Here is a 16,791-nt window from a genome sequence, read left to right on the forward strand (position 1 = left end):
GCAGCAATCTACAATAACTACCACCAACACGGGGACTATTGATACACAGCAAAAACGGGTGATTGTACCTTACGAACCATCCCTTCATCGAATTTTTAGTAAAATCGCTAAGGAAGTGAATGTGCGCTTAACATATAAGAGAAAGCAGAATATTTTCCGACTTTTATCTAATGCTAAGGACAAGTCCGATGACAAAAAAGCGCCGGGGGTGTACCGTATACCTTTGAATGACGAACGTTTCAATCGTCGGATAACATACATTGGATCCACATACAGATCCCTGGAGGCTAGGATACGGGACCACAAATATGATGTGTCGAAGCAGAAGTATAATACGGCTCTAGCACGGTATGCTACCGAGCCCGGGGTTTCCCCATGTTGGGATGAGGCTACTCTTTTACATAGGGCCTTTGACCGACACGACTTACGCTCGTTGGAGGCTATTGAGATTTATAGAGAAACCATAAAGGGAAGCTGCATTAACTCCGATTATATTCCGATTCCACAATCGTGGAAATATTATTTACATTGCCACAAGGCACAACAATAATCGGAAGTTTAATTATTTTTAATCTTTCTGCTATGTATAAGAAATCAGAGCGTTTACATCACGCTAATTTTCACAACTATTTAATAATATTTAATGTATAGCAGTGTTTACATAGCGCTAATTTTCACAACTCTACAATAATAATTTATGTATAGCGTTATTTTAAAATAATTTTTTGTCTTGTAAGCGTAACGATTTTTATATCTTACGCATCGTTTAAATATTTAAAAGTTCGGAACACAGCTGTATTCGATTATTAGAATCCTTCAAAAGATAGAACTGTTTTTTAATGTTTCATCCTGAAGAGGGCCTCTAAAAGACGGCCGAAAACGTTAGAATATTAAAATCTTTTGACTGCTGGAAGTAGTATTGAGGTGTTAAGTGTTGTGTGTAGTATATCTTTCCAGTTTACGTGTGTTAATTTTTTGTCCAAATTAGTCTAGAATTGATTAATTTTATGGAAGAAAACCTTTCAAACAACCATAGCTGCTAAACTGCACACATGCCTGCTATGATTGGCTTATGTATTTAAGTGACTCATACAACACAGAATTCATATAACACAGAACATATCTACCGTATTATAGGGGGGTCTACTGTACTAAGCTTCATATTTCATAAGTAAGGACTGAAACTTTATGCATTTGCATAGTAGCATATGTAAAATGTATACTGTATTTACTTGCATATAAGACGAGGTGTTTAATTATTTTTCACCGCTTCAAAACCTAGATCATCCTATATGCATAAGTGAAGGATTCTTTGCATTTTTTGCAGTAATTTTTGTCAACCGTGTATTTGCATTTTTTACCCAATGCTCGCCCTCTAGTATTTAAAAAAAACTATTTTATCTGGGTTGTTACTCTTGTGTATTATCAGGAGCAAAGATGAATAGCACTAGGAAAAGTAAAACTTTTGAATTGAATTCCAAAATCGGCCCACCAGTGGCCAAGTGGTTCTGTTCCCTAAACACTGGGAGTTTGGTCTTGGATTCGTGCCTCACCAGGACAGGCTGGCCATGTGGAGTTTTCAGGGTTTTTTCCACATCTGTAACACCTGAATAGGGGCCAGTTACTCTTAAAAAGACCTCCCAGAAGGCATACCCCTAGACAGATCGCCTGAGTGTTGCATTGCTGTAACTTAACATGTGTGCATTTACATGCATTTGATAATATTTTAGTTGTGATTAAACAAAATAAAATTAGATTTGTATTAATACAGCGGAGCATCGATTATCCGAATCAATTGGGGACTGGGGTTATTCAAAAAATCAATTTTTCAGATAACCGATTATGTATGAAAAAATATATTAACCTATCCCATGTTGAAATTCATTCAAATCCTGGCACATCCTTAAGTACCCTCTCATGGTCGTGCCGGTGCTGCCAGCTAAAACACGCACACAAACAAAAATAATATTGGAGTAGCCCAAGACATAGCCAGACTGCAGTGCCACAGCACTAGTGAAAATTTAAATTTGCCAACTGGAAAGCTTTCGGTTAAGTGACATTTAGGTTGATCAACATTCGGATAATCGATGCTCTACTGTATGTCTAATTTTCTTTATTTTGATCTTTAAAGTTACACCTCATCTTGTATTGTGACCTTATGTCTTTGAGAACCAATATTTATTGTTTTACAAATGTTTTCAACCTATATGCCTCATCCTATATGTGAGATCATCTTAAACACGAATAAATATATATAAAAAACCCATTAATAAATAATTAGGCTTTTGTAAATTGTATAAAAATTAAACATTTCAGTACTTTAGCATTTCATCTTCAGATCCAAATTGAACAGAACATACTGAGAATAAAAAAACATCAAATGGAGAACAGTAGAATGTTTTATTTACATGTTTTGTTCGTTTGTAAGGAGTTGAAGTCCAATCATTATTTTATGTTTTTGGCACTATTTTTAGTTAGTTATTTTCTTTTCAGGGTCTTTTTTTAAGGATGGAAACTCCCAAGAAATCCTCAATGTGCTAAATTCAAAAATAAACAATCTAAAGATACTAATTTACATCAGTGACTGATCCTGTGATGTGTGGGCATGTAAATAGAGCAATACAGAGTTATACTGAGAGACAAAAAAGAACACACACCCGCAAAAGGGTGGGGTAGCTCCCAACAGTGACCTTCATCGAAGCAAATTGTCTGGCATTCCTTGATAAGTGATCAGCTTGTAAGAAGCATATTCTCTGCTTAAGTATTTTGGTGGAGATTTGATTGATTTATACAAAAAAGAATTTCTTTGATTAATTTTTTAATTTTGTATATAATTGATCTCAACTTTTTTTTGGAATATTTGAAATATATACTTATTACTAATTCTTGTTACAATCATTGTTGATTATACATAAATAATACTGTTCAATCTAACAAATATTTATTGCAGATTTTTACTTATATAAGTGTTATTTTGGATTATTATATTTTGTTTCCCATTAAGTCCAGGTCTGGCACTTGATTTGAACCCTAAATTGTGTAACCCCACCTTATGTGTCGTGCAGTACATTACATGTTCTTCACTTAAATAGCTGTATTCTCTATGTTCTGTTCGTATCTGAAGACAAAAAGCTAGTTTCAAAAAGTGTTAATCTCAGTAAATAACCAGAATCCTGAAAATTAAACATTTACTCTTTTTAATTCTATGTACTGTAAGCTAGAACTTCTAGATAATATTACAAAACACTTTTCTCATTTTTTCTAGAAAATTTTTAATTTAAATGAAATAATATTTTTAGCTATTTTGTTAACTTGAGGAAGGTTATTCAAAATAGCTGAAATTGAAAATTTGCTCGAAAAAGTGAGAAAGGTATTTTGTAATTTACTGTTTTTTGCTTCCTATATTTAATAGGCCTANACATAAAAAATTCCTTGTATAGATAATTTCCATTTTACGTGCGTTTTGGCTGAGCAAATAGTGATCACTTGCGGAACCCCTGTCAACATTCTAGGGAACTCTAGGGTTCCGCGGAACTCAGGTTGAAGACCCCTGCACTAAACAACAGATTTCACTCCTCTGAGGACTGCTGACAACATTACCCCAGGGTAGTTAACACAAATACCTCTACTGGATTTCTCAACTTCAACAAGAGGAACAAAGGATCCATAGGAATTCAACTCCTAATAGTATTGTTGTAAGCCACATTTTTATGTATAAATAAATCAGGATGATATTTTTGTAACTGTTGAGTCTGACTTGGTGCCTATCACACCCACATATGATTCAGTGATTCAGCATTTCTCTTCCATTCTAACTTTAAGTATGATCTACCTCACATTATCTCTAGAGAAATGTAATAATAAATTAATTTATTTACAATTATTAATTAAATTTATCAAGAGATGGCATCTAACACTTATCACTAGACAAAATTACTAAATATTTAATTATTAAATAGTAGTTACATTATAGCCTGATAATCTAGCAGATTGGCCTTAGTCAAAAATCGGTTAATGGATGATCATATTTATCTTCATTTTTACCACTAATAAAGAAAACATTAGTTTTACCTAAAAATCCAAATCCTGCTAAAATTTTGTTAGTCTAATAATAATTTTTTTAACATGTTTTAGTGCATTTCTATAAAAGTCTGGTTCTGCAACATATCTGAGCAAGATCAGACTCCTCCTAATGTGCTTTCACTTTGTGCCATGGCAGTCTGTGGCAGATCTGAATTTTAGCATGGATCCCTATCCATTTGTTAAATATCATATCAATCCATGTATGTCATCCTACAGCCAACATCTTTGTCTGTGATCTGAATCATCCATGTCCAGAAGTAAGATTTTGAAGTCTTACTTCTTTTTCAGTGTTTTATTGGCTGCTTTCTTAAAATCTTTCATTATGAAAATCTGTCTGTAGAGGTAAAGACTGCACAGGTTGTGATCTGTTCTGTTTCTGCAGAACTGAAGAAACATGATTCTGCAGAAACAGAACAGATCACAACCTGTGCAGTCTTTACCTCTACAAACAAATTTTCATTTGTCTTCAAGGATCTTTAAACTATCAGGACTCATGATAGTCCTGATAATTTAAAGATCCTTCATGACAAGTCCAAAAGCTCTGTCAACAGGAATAAAGGTGTGACTCCTGATTGGACTGTAATGGATAAACACTAATGCAAAAGAATTAGCTATCATCTACAATGCTGTAATAATAATATAGTTGTGATTCTCAGGACCACAGACATTGCTGAAAAGCATGACAATCTTCATATCTGAAGTAACGACTTCAGCCAAAAAACCAGATATGCAGCTTGATATTTTGTTAGCACCTTTCCCTGCTTTGTTCTCATTCCAGGTGTAGGACATTTATTGATCCTGCTTGGAATGCTTTCCTTTGTGCAACAAAATCCCAAAAGTATGAAACCACAACCGCCTTGCATAGTATGCTTTTCCAAAAATCAGTATTTTTGGTAATCATGTCAAAGATTAAAATCATTTTGTCACCCCTAGGAGCAATACAAAGAAGCTGGAAAAACAGTTGCTATGTTGGTTGTGGATCAGTTTTTTTTTGTTGCTCAGGTTTTCAACTCAGTATCAATTGTCAGGCAAACAAATAGAAACAAAACACCTTTTTTGCTGAGAAATAAATATAATTTTAAAAAACAAACGTTTTCAGCCTAGTTAATAGGCCATCTTCAGGTCAAAAAATGGAACGTAAATGTTCCATGAATAGAACATATTTTTCGACCTGAAGATGGCTTATTAACTAGGCTGAAAACGTTTGTTTTTTTAAAATTATATTTATTTCTTGGCAAAAAAGGTGTTTTGTTTCTATTTATTTAGTTGCTGAGCGCTTTTGATATTGTCAGGCAAACTTCAAATTCACATAAATGCAATCAAAACAAACATCTTTTTTTTTTGGCAATCCAAATATCAGATTAAAGCAACCAACAAATATGCTTTTATAATACTTTTAGCTGAAGATTTTTCCATGTACGTGAACAAAAAGATCATGCATTTTCTTAAGTGTATCAGGAAAGGTAAACAAAGGACTGAACTACTACTTGCATAATGGGATATGATGCACTTGAAACAGCTTATATGATCATTCACTTCTGTCATCTCTTTTCTGGATCATCCTTGACTTTCTGGTTTTGTAACATGATACTCAGCAAAATATTTCTCAATGAATGCTATTCTTCATTTTGTGTGTCTGGTAAATGACACTAAGGTGTTTTTACAGACCTTGATCACTCCTTGAGATGTTGGAATAAAGTATTCCAAATAAAGATTTTGTTTTTCTAACACCATTTGAGGATCTGCTCCTTTTAATTTTGAGCATTCAAGTTGTAACATATCAAATTCATTTCCCTTCTGATAATCATTTAGTCTTTTGATATTTTTCAGAAAATTTTCTCATCAGGTCTATTGTAGCTATATTTGTCAAATTTATACCAAAATTTTGTAATATAATGTTGATTAAACTCTCAATTTTTACTTTCACCAATATATTATATTTTTGGAAAAAATCTATTGTTTTCGTGACTAATCACTCCCATATAAATACAGTAGACCCCCCTATAACACGAGTTCATATAAGATGAATTCGTACAACATGGCGGAAAAATTGTGATCGTGTTCGTATAACGCGCTAAAAGAGGCTCATATAACATGGTAAAAGAATGAGACATATTGACATGGCCGACTTGTGCTATTGGTCCAGATTCGACCAACCCTGGTCGAATCTGGACCAATAGCAGACACTGCACAAACCTCTGAGTTTAAACAAGCAGCAGATCTACTAAAACCATTGATTATTTAATGGCCATAAAAATTATATTTATATTAATGATGTCTCTAAAGTTCAGCANTTGGTCCAGATTCGACCAACCCTGGTCGAATCTGGACCAATAGCAGACACTGCACAAACCTCTGAGTTTAAACAAGCAGCAGATCTACTAAAACCATTGGTTTTAGTAGATCTGCTGCATCCAGATTCGACCAACCCTGGTCGAATCTGGACCAATAGCAGACACTGCACAAACCTCTGAGTTTAAACAAGCAGCAGATCTACTAAAACCATTTATTATTTAATGGCCATAAAAATTATATTTATATTAATGATGTCTCTAAAGTTCAGCAAATTTTTTGCAGAAAAATAACTTATCAGGAAACATGCACACGCTGTTTGATGAGCCGCTCTGCGACAAAAACAAGCTTAAGCAATGGCGTCTTCAAATGGTGCTCACTCAGTAAGTAATCCTACAATTATTTTGTTTATAGCATAGTTTATATGAATTATTCCCAAAAAATTATAAGTGATTTGGAAATGTTGAGTCAAATTAGTCTAGACACAACACTTAACACCTCAATACTACTTCCAGCAGTCAAAAGATTTTAATATTCTAAACGTTTTCGGCCGTCTTTTAGAGGCCCTCTTCAGGATGAAACATTAAAAAACAGTTCTATCTTTTGAAGGATTCTAATAATCGAATACAGCTGTGTTCCGAACTTTTAAATATTTAAACGATGCGTAAGATATAAAAATCGTTACGCTTACAAGACAAAAAATTATTTTAAAATAACGCTATACATAAATTATTATTGTAGAGTTGTGAAAATTAGCGCTATGTAAACACTGCTATACATTAAATATTATTAAATAGTTGTGAAAATTAGCGTGATGTAAACGCTCTGATTTCTTATACATAGCAGAAAGATTAAAAATAATTAAACTTCCGATTATTGTTGTGCCTTGTGGCAATGTAAATAATATTTCCACGATTGTGGAATCGGAATATAATCGGAGTTAATGCAGCTTCCCTTTATGGTTTCTCTATAAATCTCAATAGCCTCCAACGAGCGTAAGTCGTGTCGGTCAAAGGCCCTATGTAAAAGAGTAGCCTCATCCCAACATGGGGAAACCCCGGGCTCGGTAGCATACCGTGCTAGAGCCGTATTATACTTCTGCTTCGACACATCATATTTGTGGTCCCGTATCCTAGCCTCCAGGGATCTGTATGTGGATCCAATGTATGTTATCCGACGATTGAAACGTTCGTCATTCAAAGGTATACGGTACACCCCCGGCGCTTTTTTGTCATCGGACTTGTCCTTAGCATTAGATAAAAGTCGGAAAATATTCTGCTTTCTCTTATATGTTAAGCGCACATTCACTTCCTTAGCGATTTTACTAAAAATTCGATGAAGGGATGGTTCGTAAGGTACAATCACCCGTTTTTGCTGTGTATCAATAGTCCCCGTGTTGGTGGTAGTTATTGTAGATTGCTGCATGGTAGAAAGCCTGTCTATTAATGACTGTTGGAACCCATGTGTCGATGCTGTACGTTTGATGTTTTTCAGTTCTCTGTAAGTATCGGAAGTTTCAGAGCAGTGGGAATAAGCCCTTGAGACTAGGGCCCTAAAAGCTGATACCTTATACGTCCACGGGTCCGCTGAGTTACGAGGTATAAAGAGAGGACAGTATGTTGGTTTGCGGTAAATGGTCGTGGTTATATTATTATTCGCTGTGTTAATCTGGACATCTAAGTAGTTAACTTCTGTGCGACTTTCTTGGTCTAACTTTAGAGTTAAGCCGTAGGCGTTTTTGTTAAAGGCTTCTAACACTTTCTCTATATCAGGTTTGGTTTTCCAAATAATCAAAATATCATCCACATACCGCATGTAGCTAAGGATATTGGATTGAAAGCTTAGTAAGACCTTTTCTTCTAATTTTCGTACGACGAGTTCGCATAGATCCCCAGAGACTGGGCTACCCATTGGTACGCCTCTTTTTTGGATGTACGTTTGACCATCAAAGTAAAAAAAGGAGGAATAGCAGATTAGATGTGTAAGCTCTAGTATTTGTGAATGGAATCTCTGGCTGTCAGTTGTTGTAGTGAGAAAGAAATCCCTTAGCTCACAAAAACATGGTTCCAATCGAATGGAAGGGAACATCGATACAAAATCGAATACAGTAAGATATTCGTTCCCATTTAACTTTAACTTGTGGAGTTTGGCGAGTAGTGCGTTGGAATCGGACACAGTCAAGCCGTATGAGTTAAGATGATTTTGCAATAAGTGATGTATACGTTTCTCCAATATGAAAGTGGGAGATCTGGCTTTATCGATCACAGGTCTTAATTTATGCCCGGGTTTGTGTGTTTTGGCAAAAGCGAAAAGGCGGGGGGTGTCAGGGGAGCTAACTACCGCATTTTGAAGGCCTAAGATTGTGGCAAGGCCAGTGCGCGTGAATCTACCGACACGACTTTGCAGCCTCGTTGTGTATGAGGTGTCAGCTGGTTGACATTGTGTGTCAACTATATATTGATGTAATGCGCTGACATATGTTGCCCTTAGCATGATGACGACTGCCTTGCTTTTGTCAGACTTGACCATTGTGATGTTATTAGATTGGAGCCATTTCTTACTGCGTTTGACGTAACTCCAGAACTTGTGTACTTCGGGTTCCGGCCTGTAACTTTCAACTGCCATCAACGCCTTCCATCGAAGATAGTCCTTGCGGGTGTCCGGAAACTCAATATTTGCTCTGGAAAGTAATTTCTCTATGCTGGGAATGAAGGAAAACGGGTTTGCTGCAGCCGACTGAGGCACGAACATAGGACCAAATTCGAACGCCTTGCGGAAGTAATCTGGAGGAGATATGCTGTCCCAACAAGTTATAACGTTATTGAACTGAGGTTTAGGACATCGCTTTTGTATTTTTAATATCCAGCTGAGCTTTTTATCATATTTACGTTGTAAGTTACGCTGGACACTTGCTTCTAGATCGATTACTCTAGAGTTCACATGTTGCAGGATGGTAAAATCTTGTCTATAAATGTTCTCCTCAAGATTGATGAGTTGTTTCAATTTATAGTACATAAGGCGTCTGGTGCTGGTGCTTTATGCCTCAGAAAAGCTATTAGAAGCACCAGACGCCTTATGTACTATAAATTGAAACAACTCATCAATCTTGAGGAGAACATTTATAGACAAGATTTTACCATCCTGCAACATGTGAACTCTAGAGTAATCGATCTAGAAGCAAGTGTCCAGCGTAACTTACAACGTAAATATGATAAAAAGCTCAGCTGGATATTAAAAATACAAAAGCGATGTCCTAAACCTCAGTTCAATAACGTTATAACTTGTTGGGACAGCATATCTCCTCCAGATTACTTCCGCAAGGCGTTCGAATTTGGTCCTATGTTCGTGCCTCAGTCGGCTGCAGCAAACCCGTTTTCCTTCATTCCCAGCATAGAGAAATTACTTTCCAGAGCAAATATTGAGTTTCCGGACACCCGCAAGGACTATCTTCGATGGAAGGCGTTGATGGCAGTTGAAAGTTACAGGCCGGAACCCGAAGTACACAAGTTCTGGAGTTACGTCAAACGCAGTAAGAAATGGCTCCAATCTAATAACATCACAATGGTCAAGTCTGACAAAAGCAAGGCAGTCGTCATCATGCTAAGGGCAACATATGTCAGCGCATTACATCAATATATAGTTGACACACAATGTCAACCAGCTGACACCTCATACACAACGAGGCTGCAAAGTCGTGTCGGTAGATTCACGCGCACTGGCCTTGCCACAATCTTAGGCCTTCAAAATGCGGTAGTTAGCTCCCCTGACACCCCCCGCCTTTTCGCTTTTGCCAAAACACACAAACCCGGGCATAAATTAAGACCTGTGATCGATAAAGCCAGATCTCCCACTTTCATATTGGAGAAACGTATACATCACTTATTGCAAAATCATCTTAACTCATACGGCTTGACTGTGTCCGATTCCAACGCACTACTCGCCAAACTCCACAAGTTAAAGTTAAATGGGAACGAATATCTTACTGTATTCGATTTTGTATCGATGTTCCCTTCCATTCGATTGGAACCATGTTTTTGTGAGCTAAGGGATTTCTTTCTCACTACAACAACTGACAGCCAGAGATTCCATTCACAAATACTAGAGCTTACACATCTAATCTGCTATTCCTCCTTTTTTTACTTTGATGGTCAAACGTACATCCAAAAAAGAGGCGTACCAATGGGTAGCCCAGTCTCTGGGGATCTATGCGAACTCGTCGTACGAAAATTAGAAGAAAAGGTCTTACTAAGCTTTCAATCCAATATCCTTAGCTACATGCGGTATGTGGATGATATTTTGATTATTTGGAAAACCAAACCTGATATAGAGAAAGTGTTAGAAGCCTTTAACAAAAACGCCTACGGCTTAACTCTAAAGTTAGACCAAGAAAGTCGCACAGAAGTTAACTACTTAGATGTCCAGATTAACACAGCGAATAATAATATAACCACGACCATTTACCGCAAACCAACATACTGTCCTCTCTTTATACCTCGTAACTCAGCGGACCCGTGGACGTATAAGGTATCAGCTTTTAGGGCCCTAGTCTCAAGGGCTTATTCCCACTGCTCTGAAACTTCCGATACTTACAGAGAACTGAAAAACATCAAACGTACAGCATCGACACATGGGTTCCAACAGTCATTAATAGACAGGCTTTCTACCATGCAGCAATCTACAATAACTACCACCAACACGGGGACTATTGATACACAGCAAAAACGGGTGATTGTACCTTACGAACCATCCCTTCATCGAATTTTTAGTAAAATCGCTAAGGAAGTGAATGTGCGCTTAACATATAAGAGAAAGCAGAATATTTTCCGACTTTTATCTAATGCTAAGGACAAGTCCGATGACAAAAAAGCGCCGGGGGTGTACCGTATACCTTTGAATGACGAACGTTTCAATCGTCGGATAACATACATTGGATCCACATACAGATCCCTGGAGGCTAGGATACGGGACCACAAATATGATGTGTCGAAGCAGAAGTATAATACGGCTCTAGCACGGTATGCTACCGAGCCCGGGGTTTCCCCATGTTGGGATGAGGCTACTCTTTTACATAGGGCCTTTGACCGACACGACTTACGCTCGTTGGAGGCTATTGAGATTTATAGAGAAACCATAAAGGGAAGCTGCATTAACTCCGATTATATTCCGATTCCACAATCGTGGAAATATTATTTACATTGCCACAAGGCACAACAATAATCGGAAGTTTAATTATTTTTAATCTTTCTGCTATGTATAAGAAATCAGAGCGTTTACATCACGCTAATTTTCACAACTATTTAATAATATTTAATGTATAGCAGTGTTTACATAGCGCTAATTTTCACAACTCTACAATAATAATTTATGTATAGCGTTATTTTAAAATAATTTTTTGTCTTGTAAGCGTAACGATTTTTATATCTTACGCATCGTTTAAATATTTAAAAGTTCGGAACACAGCTGTATTCGATTATTAGAATCCTTCAAAAGATAGAACTGTTTTTTAATGTTTCATCCTGAAGAGGGCCTCTAAAAGACGGCCGAAAACGTTAGAATATTAAAATCTTTTGACTGCTGGAAGTAGTATTGAGGTGTTAAGTGTTGTGTGTAGTATATCTTTCCAGTTTACGTGTGTTAATTTTTTGTCCAAATTAGTCTAGAATTGATTAATTTTATGGAAGAAAACCTTTCAAACAACCATAGCTGCTAAACTGCACACATGCCTGCTATGATTGGCTTATGTATTTAAGTGACTCATACAACACAGAATTCATATAACACAGAACATATCTACCGTATTATAGGGGGGTCTACTGTACTAAGCTTCATATTTCATAAGTAAGGACTGAAACTTTATGCATTTGCATAGTAGCATATGTAAAATGTATACTGTATTTACTTGCATATAAGACGAGGTGTTTAATTATTTTTCACCGCTTCAAAACCTAGATCATCCTATATGCATAAGTGAAGGATTCTTTGCATTTTTTGCAGTAATTTTTGTCAACCGTGTATTTGCATTTTTTACCCAATGCTCGCCCTCTAGTATTTAAAAAAAACTATTTTATCTGGGTTGTTACTCTTGTGTATTATCAGGAGCAAAGATGAATAGCACTAGGAAAAGTAAAACTTTTGAATTGAATTCCAAAATCGGCCCACCAGTGGCCAAGTGGTTCTGTTCCCTAAACACTGGGAGTTTGGTCTTGGATTCGTGCCTCACCAGGACAGGCTGGCCATGTGGAGTTTTCAGGGTTTTTTCCACATCTGTAACACCTGAATAGGGGCCAGTTACTCTTAAAAAGACCTCCCAGAAGGCATACCCCTAGACAGATCGCCTGAGTGTTGCATTGCTGTAACTTAACATGTGTGCATTTACATGCATTTGATAATATTTTAGTTGTGATTAAACAAAATAAAATTAGATTTGTATTAATACAGCGGAGCATCGATTATCCGAATCAATTGGGGACTGGGGTTATTCAAAAAATCAATTTTTCAGATAACCGATTATGTATGAAAAAATATATTAACCTATCCCATGTTGAAATTCATTCAAATCCTGGCACATCCTTAAGTACCCTCTCATGGTCGTGCCGGTGCTGCCAGCTAAAACACGCACACAAACAAAAATAATATTGGAGTAGCCCAAGACATAGCCAGACTGCAGTGCCACAGCACTAGTGAAAATTTAAATTTGCCAACTGGAAAGCTTTCGGTTAAGTGACATTTAGGTTGATCAACATTCGGATAATCGATGCTCTACTGTATGTCTAATTTTCTTTATTTTGATCTTTAAAGTTACACCTCATCTTGTATTGTGACCTTATGTCTTTGAGAACCAATATTTATTGTTTTACAAATGTTTTCAACCTATATGCCTCATCCTATATGTGAGATCATCTTAAACACGAATAAATATATATAAAAAACCCATTAATAAATAATTAGGCTTTTGTAAATTGTATAAAAATTAAACATTTCAGTACTTTAGCATTTCATCTTCAGATCCAAATTGAACAGAACATACTGAGAATAAAAAAACATCAAATGGAGAACAGTAGAATGTTTTATTTACATGTTTTGTTCGTTTGTAAGGAGTTGAAGTCCAATCATTATTTTATGTTTTTGGCACTATTTTTAGTTAGTTATTTTCTTTTCAGGGTCTTTTTTTAAGGATGGAAACTCCCAAGAAATCCTCAATGTGCTAAATTCAAAAATAAACAATCTAAAGATACTAATTTACATCAGTGACTGATCCTGTGATGTGTGGGCATGTAAATAGAGCAATACAGAGTTATACTGAGAGACATAAAAGATCACACACCCGTTCAATGGTGTGGTAGCTCCCAATAGTGACCTTCATCGAAGCAAATTGTCTGGCATTCCTTGATAAGTGATCAGCTTGTAAGAAGCATATTCTCTGCTTAAGTATTTTGGTGGAGATTTGATTGATTTATACAAAAAAGAATTTCTTTGATTAATTTTTTAATTTTGTATATAATTGATCTCAACTTTTTTTTGGAATATTTGAAATATATACTTATTACTAATTCTTGTTACAATCATTGTTGATTATACATAAATAATACTGTTCAATCTAACAAATATTTATTGCAGATTTTTACTTATATAAGTGTTATTTTGGATTATTATATTTTGCTTCCCATTAAGTCCAGGTCTGGCACTTGATTTGAACCCTAAATTGTGTAACCCCACCTTATGTGTCGTGCAGTACATTACATGTTCTTCACTTAAATAGCTGTATTCTCTATGTTCTGTTCGTATCTGAAGATAAAAAGCTAGTTTCAAAAAGTGTTAATCTCAGTAAATAACCAGAATCCTGAAAATTAAACATTTACTCTTTTTAATTCTATGTACTGTAAGCTAGAACTTCTAGATAATATTACAAAACACTTTTCTCATTTTTTCTAGAAAATTTTTAATTTAAATGAAATAATATTTTTAGCTATTTTGTTATGTTAAACTTGAGGAAGGCTATTCAAAATAGCTGAAATTGAAAATTTGCTTGAAAAAGTGAGAAAGGTATTTTGTAATAATTTACTGTTTTTTGCTTCCTATATTTAATAGGCCTATAGCAAATTCTTATTTACATTTCCTAAAAGATAAAATTATTAATATAAAATTTATTTCAAACTTTTGACGTTTTATGATTATATATTCACATAAACTAATTTATAAATAAGCCTCAAGATTCTTACCTCACTCTCTGATTCATATTCTTCATCTGAACCTTCTTCTTCAGGACTTTCTTCTTCTGAATTCTCATTTTGCTTACTCTCTGTGATGATATTCATAATTATATCATCAATGTCTTTCTTCCTACATTAAAACAATTTAAAATTAGAAATATTATACAAATTACACATACAAAAATTACTATGATTTTCTGCAATTATTGTATTTACTTGTGTATAAGACAAGGTTTTTATTCATTTTTCACTGCTTCAAACACTTAGATCATCCTATACATGTGGGTGAAGGATTCTTTGCGTTTTTGCAATAATTTTTGTGAACTGTGTCTAGTTCATTCTGCCATTATAGCAGGGTGCTATCGAGGTTAAGGCAACTGTCACTTTCAAAGAGATGATCCGAAAATAGCTGGTCACTTAGCACTGATTATAAATGTAGTTATTTCATATTTGTTAAATTGGTATTTTTAATGAATATTTGCACATTCTGAATCATTAAAAATAAACCTTTTCCAGTTATGTGCATTATAATCTTTTGATTTTGTTACGTGAGTATCAGGTGAGTGGAAAAGATTTCCTCAAGAGCTGACAGCAAAATCATTCAAGAAATACTGTATTTCAAATTCACTTGACGGATCAGAGGATGATACTTTGTGGAGTGAGAGTGAAAAAGAGGAGAGTTGTAATGAAGCTTCAGAAGGCAAGTCTGAGTAGACAAAAGGTGATAGTGTCAAGAAAACATGGTTGTTTGCCTTAATACATGTATTTGATAATATTTTATTTGTGATTAAATGAAATAAAATTAGAACTGAATTAATAACTCTAATTTTCTTTATTTTGATCTTTAAAGTCACACCTCATCCTATATGTGAGATCATCTTATACATGAGTAAATATGGTATATAATTGGAATGGCTGTTCCATAGGCATGGAATTTTAAATTGAATTATGAACTCATAGCAATTTAAAATCAGCATATAATCTACTCCATTGTGTAAAATCTCTTTCAAATTGTCTCAAATTGCAGGGCAGGTTATACACATGAAAATGAAGTAATAAGTAAATTTAAATAATAATTTGATTATTTTTCTATTTAAAATAATGCCACATAAAATAAATAAAATTAAAAAATTATTATAACTAAAAATTCCAGGTCAAAAATAGTAAGAAAATTATATTTATTATTTCATTTTTCGTAGTATCATTTCTCAACGTATCTAAAATGAAATAATTTTATGTAAAAATTAAGAGTTAACATTATTATTTAATGTTTAGATTTATCTATTGGAATGAGTGTCCACAGAGAGGGACAAACAGGGCTTTTGCTCTCCCTAGGATCAAGTAAAAAATTCTACAAATTATAATTGTTAAATTGATTGAGATATGCAATGATACACCCTTAACTATTTGATGCAATACTAGAGAGGTTGTAGCCAAAGTTCAAATGTTAAACTTGTATGGCAAACAGAAGTACGTGTTTGATGTTTGAACTCTAAGTAAAACATGTTGCACCACATGTTCAAATCACGCACTGACTCCTTAGATATTGTTGAAAAATGGAGGAAACATTTAACATTGACGAATGTTACCAGCAAAGGTAAATAAACAAAGTAAACTATTTTAAAGCATTTATAGGATGTTTAATAATAATTATTTTTAATTAGCATTGTGTTTCCTACCATATGATAAGACTACCTCATACTTTTGTTGAGGGAAGTAGTGGTTTATGTAAATCCAAAAGCAGCTCGGAAAATTATTTTTAGAAAATTTACAAACATTTACGCTGTTAATGGTAGAAGATGCTGTGAAAGAAACCACCTACTCCTACAGAATTATGATAAGCTATTATGAACAGAAATATGTAAATTCTATAGGCACTTCACATCACTTGCAAAAAAATTGAATAATTAAATAATTTCTGGATTAAAATTGTCTGTTTTCTTTACAATATTATTCATAAATGCTTAAATAATCATTATTTTAATATAATAAGTCATAATTTTAACCCCAAATACAAAAAAATGAAGTTTAAGCCAAACTTCTACTTGCCATGCTAGACATAGTGAATGCTATTATCAACCTTCTTGAATTGGCAATTCAAGAAGGTTGATAATGAATGGCAGCGCTTGATGTCCGACGTTCACGTTTAGGCTGAAAACATCGGTCACAACCTCTCTACTGTATTCTATAATCTACTCATAAAAAA

General features: G+C 34.7%; 2 protein-coding genes across 2 annotated transcripts; one reads left to right on the forward strand and one right to left on the reverse strand.

The window, feature by feature from the left end:
- Nucleotides 1–6,921: 6,921 nt before the first annotated feature.
- Nucleotides 6,922–12,279, forward strand: LOC111639723. Its single transcript, XM_023385661.1, has 2 exons — nt 6,922–7,076; nt 9,816–12,279. The coding sequence occupies exon 2, from the start codon at nt 9,841–9,843 to the stop codon at nt 11,590–11,592; it is 1,752 nt and encodes a 583-aa protein (XP_023241429.1). The 5' UTR covers nt 6,922–7,076; nt 9,816–9,840; the 3' UTR covers nt 11,593–12,279.
- Nucleotides 7,249–9,390, reverse strand: LOC111639727. Its single transcript, XM_023385664.1, has one exon. The coding sequence runs from the start codon at nt 9,388–9,390 to the stop codon at nt 7,249–7,251; it is 2,142 nt and encodes a 713-aa protein (XP_023241432.1).
- Nucleotides 12,280–16,791: the final 4,512 nt, after the last annotated feature.

The sequence above is a fragment of the Centruroides sculpturatus genome, unplaced genomic scaffold (genome assembly GCF_000671375.1).
Source record: "Centruroides sculpturatus isolate CEXI.00-Female unplaced genomic scaffold, Cexi_2.0 scaffold1398, whole genome shotgun sequence".
In the NCBI taxonomy this organism is placed as follows: Eukaryota; Metazoa; Arthropoda; class Arachnida; order Scorpiones; family Buthidae; genus Centruroides; species Centruroides sculpturatus.

What these genes read in the sequence shown, in the direction of transcription:
- LOC111639727 (XM_023385664.1), bottom strand. Translation starts at nt 9,390, where the DNA reads ATGTACTATAAATTGAAACAACTCATCAATCTTGAGGAGAACATTTAT.
- LOC111639723 (XM_023385661.1), top strand. Translation starts at nt 9,841, where the DNA reads ATGGCAGTTGAAAGTTACAGGCCGGAACCCGAAGTACACAAGTTCTGG.